The sequence below is a fragment of the Myotis davidii genome, unplaced genomic scaffold, assembly GCF_000327345.1.
Source record: "Myotis davidii unplaced genomic scaffold, ASM32734v1 scaffold279, whole genome shotgun sequence".
Lineage (NCBI taxonomy): Eukaryota > Metazoa > Chordata > Mammalia > Chiroptera > Vespertilionidae > Myotis > Myotis davidii.
This window is the reverse complement of record NW_006291009.1, coordinates 851,995-855,727: the sequence shown is the minus strand read 5'-3', so window position 1 is coordinate 855,727 and position 3,733 is coordinate 851,995. Positions and strand designations below refer to the sequence as shown.

At 37.0% G+C, this 3,733-nt stretch overlaps 1 protein-coding gene across 1 annotated transcript in view; it reads right to left on the bottom strand.

Annotated features, from left to right (window-relative positions):
* The window catches only part of STMND1 (stathmin domain containing 1), a 25,801-nt gene that overhangs the window by 7,009 nt on the left and 15,059 nt on the right, over positions 1–3,733 (bottom strand). Inside the window, exon 3 of the mRNA XM_006764070.2 lies at positions 777–928. Coding sequence (XP_006764133.1) covers positions 777–928 — 152 coding nt within the window. The remainder of the gene's footprint in view (positions 1–776; positions 929–3,733) is intronic.

Here is a 3,733-nt window from a genome sequence, read left to right as displayed (position 1 = left end):
CCCCCCCCCCCCCCCGCTTCTTTTCCTTGTTATTTCTTCTTTAATCTCCTTTCTTTTGACTATGTGTCAGGACTATTGGTGCTGCCTCAGTACATTGGCTTAAAAAACAAACAAATACGAAAACAAAACAAAATAGCAAAAACAGCAACAAAACCCGCTATCCTCTTCACAAATTTGCACAGACCTTATTAAAAAATTAAGACCTCAAGACTTTGGCCACAATAAGTTAAAATCAGAGTAAACATATTACTCACACTAAAGGAAAAGCAATGAAGATTAGTCAAGATGAATCAACAAAGAAAAATAAAAGGAAAACCACTTCTATAACTGCATTTTCTCATATTTGACCTTAGACTGTGTATATAAATATATAAGCTTATCTGGTTTAGCTTTGGTATGAAGGCTTATTTTCTTATTAGATAAATCAGAATTTAGTTTTATAGTCACAGTTCCTAGTACATAGGCAATGCTTAATAAAAATTGCTGAAAGAATGAGGCATGTTATTCAATGGGGCTTACTGTGTCTCAAATTTAGTAAAACCCAAGATATGTTTTATTGAATTCATTAATCATTAATTATTAGGGCAAATTTGAATCCATAAAGAAGGGTAGTGTGCAGAAAGGTGAGGGAATTTATGAGAGAAAAAACTGGCTAAGATAAATGCTGTCTGTACTGTGACTATAAGATGCATATGCTGGAAATAACTTGGGATCAATCATATTCTATTGCTATTCATTTTTAACTATAAGCTAATGTTAATTGTAAAATTACTTGCCGTGACATCGTATGATTCTCCATTTCTAGATACTCTGCTGTGGCTTTGTATTATTCCTTGAACAATTAATTCCTGCAGGATGTCTGATGACTTTTGTCGCTCTCGATTCTCTAGGGGTTGTGGTTTATGGATTAATCCATTGGTTGTTAAGTCTTCCAAGCGGGAAAAAAAAAAGCAAAATTTAAGCTTGAAGAGATTATCAATCAAATGCTAAATGAATGCCATACAAGTCATGCTACTTAATTAAATCTTACACTCAACCCTCCTAGCTAAATATCTGTTTGTATTCTAAATCCTTGAATCCTTTGAAGTTCAAATTCTTACTGCTCTAACAGAGGATACACATCAACACAATATACTGTTTACTGAGCAGACCCCATATTAACATAACAAAAAGTCTTTCATGTGCTGCTCTGTACTAGCTTTTTGTTGTAACAACACTTGTACACTTGGGTACAGCTCCATGGGTCCGCTGCACTAATTACGAAGCTAAGCCACAGCTAAGAGTGAGAAGTTCTTTGGGTGACTCTTCTGAGCTGCAGTTGGTTTCTATGCTTTGTATACAAAAGGATAAACAGCATGATGTCGCCAAGAGACTTCTAGTTCTGCAACTCTGAGTTTACAATGACACCATCTGCTAAGTCTCCATAAGTAAAAATATGCCTTTTTGAGAAGAGTCTTTGAACTTGATCAGAATTGGAGTCAAGTGGTATCAGCTAAATTTTTATTAGTAATTCTAAAAGTGGCACTGAAACACTTTATAGGGGAGCTTTTATAAACTGTGTGGAGACAACCCCCATCACAAATCACTCAATTATAGAAATAAACAAGCAAGCATCCATTTTTACAACTTCACATTGTAAAACAAAGATGCCAAGGGGAGTCTGCAGAAATGAGCTATCTTCTATTTTGTAACCATCAGGAAGTCTGGATAGTAACCAAGTCCATTCATCTAGTGGGTGGAGTCCTTTCATAAAAATGTATAACCTGGGACTATATGAAGTACTTTCTATGTTTTATAACATCTAAATCAGACATAAACTCTGTAGGACAGATATTATAAACTCTATTTTATAAAAAAAAAAAACCTGATACGAGAGAGGCTAATTAATTTGCTCAAGGTGACAAGGGTAGTAAGTAAATGAACTAGGATTTAAACTCAAGTCTGTTTGATTTCATCAGTCATGTTCTTCACCACCTCATTGTACTCTCCCCAAGCATGCCAAGTACACGGGCTATCATTTGTCATGAATAAAAAGAGAATAAAAAATAAAAAAGATAATAAAAATGTCCATTCTCTTATCATTCAGAGGTTACCATTGTTAATATGTAAAATGTTAGTTTTAGTAATGTGCCATCACACATTGTGTTTCCTATTCAGTGGAACATTTACATTAGCATTTTCTCTGGCCACTAGAAATTCTTCATAAGCATAAGTATAAAAAGTGAAGTCATACAAGAAAACATGGGTGAGTTTGTTTTTGACCTTGTTGTAGGGAATGGCTTTCTAACCGACTCAAAAACCAGATTCAATAAAAGAAAAGACTGATGAATTTTACTACATTAAAAAATTTTGCAAGGCCCCCCAAAACACAACCCCCAATAAAAGTCAAATATAGATCTTGCATACCTCCTGATTGATGTACTAAGCAGGATACAATATAATTTTTGATATTCTTGCTAAAAGTGCATAACTCAGACCTAATCATGAGGAAATATATAAGACAAACCCAAACCGAGGACATTCTACAAAATAAATGGCCTCTATCTCCAAATATATCAGGGTTATAAAGGACAAAGAAAAGCTGAGGGATCGTTCCAGATTAAAGGAGACTAAAACCACATGACAACTAAATTAAACATGTGATTCTGAATTAGCTCTGACACTTATAAAGGAGGTTTGTAAGACAATTGACACATCTGAATATAGGCTGCAGATAAGATAGCAGTGCTGTGTCAATGGCAGTTTCCTGACGCAGATTCTTGTACTGGGATTTTGCAAAGAACGTCCTTGTTTTCAGGAAATACTTGTTGATGCATTTAGGAGTAAATTATCTCTATGTCTGTAACTTACCCTCAGAAAGAATATACTTGTATATGAGATGGGGAGAGAGGGAAGGAGGAACGGAGGCGGGAGGGGACCATGAAAATGCAAATGTGGTACAATGTTGACATTTGTGGAATCTGGATGAAAGAATATAGGCATTCTTTGTTATCTGCAACTTTTCCTCAATCTGAAAGTATTCAAAATAACATTTTTTTTCTTTTTTTCCCCCATGGGAAATACTTGGGAAATGTTAGTGTGAAACTTGAAATTTTTGCCCCAGCAGGTTGCTCAGTGGTTAGAGCATCTGACCACACACCAAAGGCTGGATGGTTCCTGGTCAAGGGCACTACGTCAGTTGCAGGTTTGATCCCCCCAGTTGGAGCTCATGTAGGACGCAACCAATCGTTCTCTCTCTCTCTCCCTCCTTCCCTTCCACTCTCTAAAAATCAATAGAAAAAAAATCTTTGGGTGAGGATTTAAAATTTTTTTTTTAAAGAAATTTTTAACAAATACACCCTGTAGATATGAAGAGCAGGGATGCAGAGAGCAGAGGGGTGTGTGTGGGGGGGGGGCGGAGGGAGGATTGGGTAGAGAAAGAATATAAAGCTCAGGGCACTAATTCCTACTCATTCTGTGGTAAGAGCTTTCTTGAGGCCTAATTTACGCTGCGGTGTGGAAACATCTGCTTTGGTAGTTCACTCCCTCCCCACGTTGGTCCCTGCTCACCTGTGGTCCTCCCGATCCTGCTTTCAACAGTGTAGGGCTGGCAGGCTAACTATTCGAGGCCACACCCAGCTTCCTGTCCACCTGTCAATCTCTAGTCTGTTAACACCATAAATACTGAGCATCCATGTTGCAGTGTAGGAGGGATTCCCAGCAACAGAATTTTCAGAGAGAAAAAAAATATGTT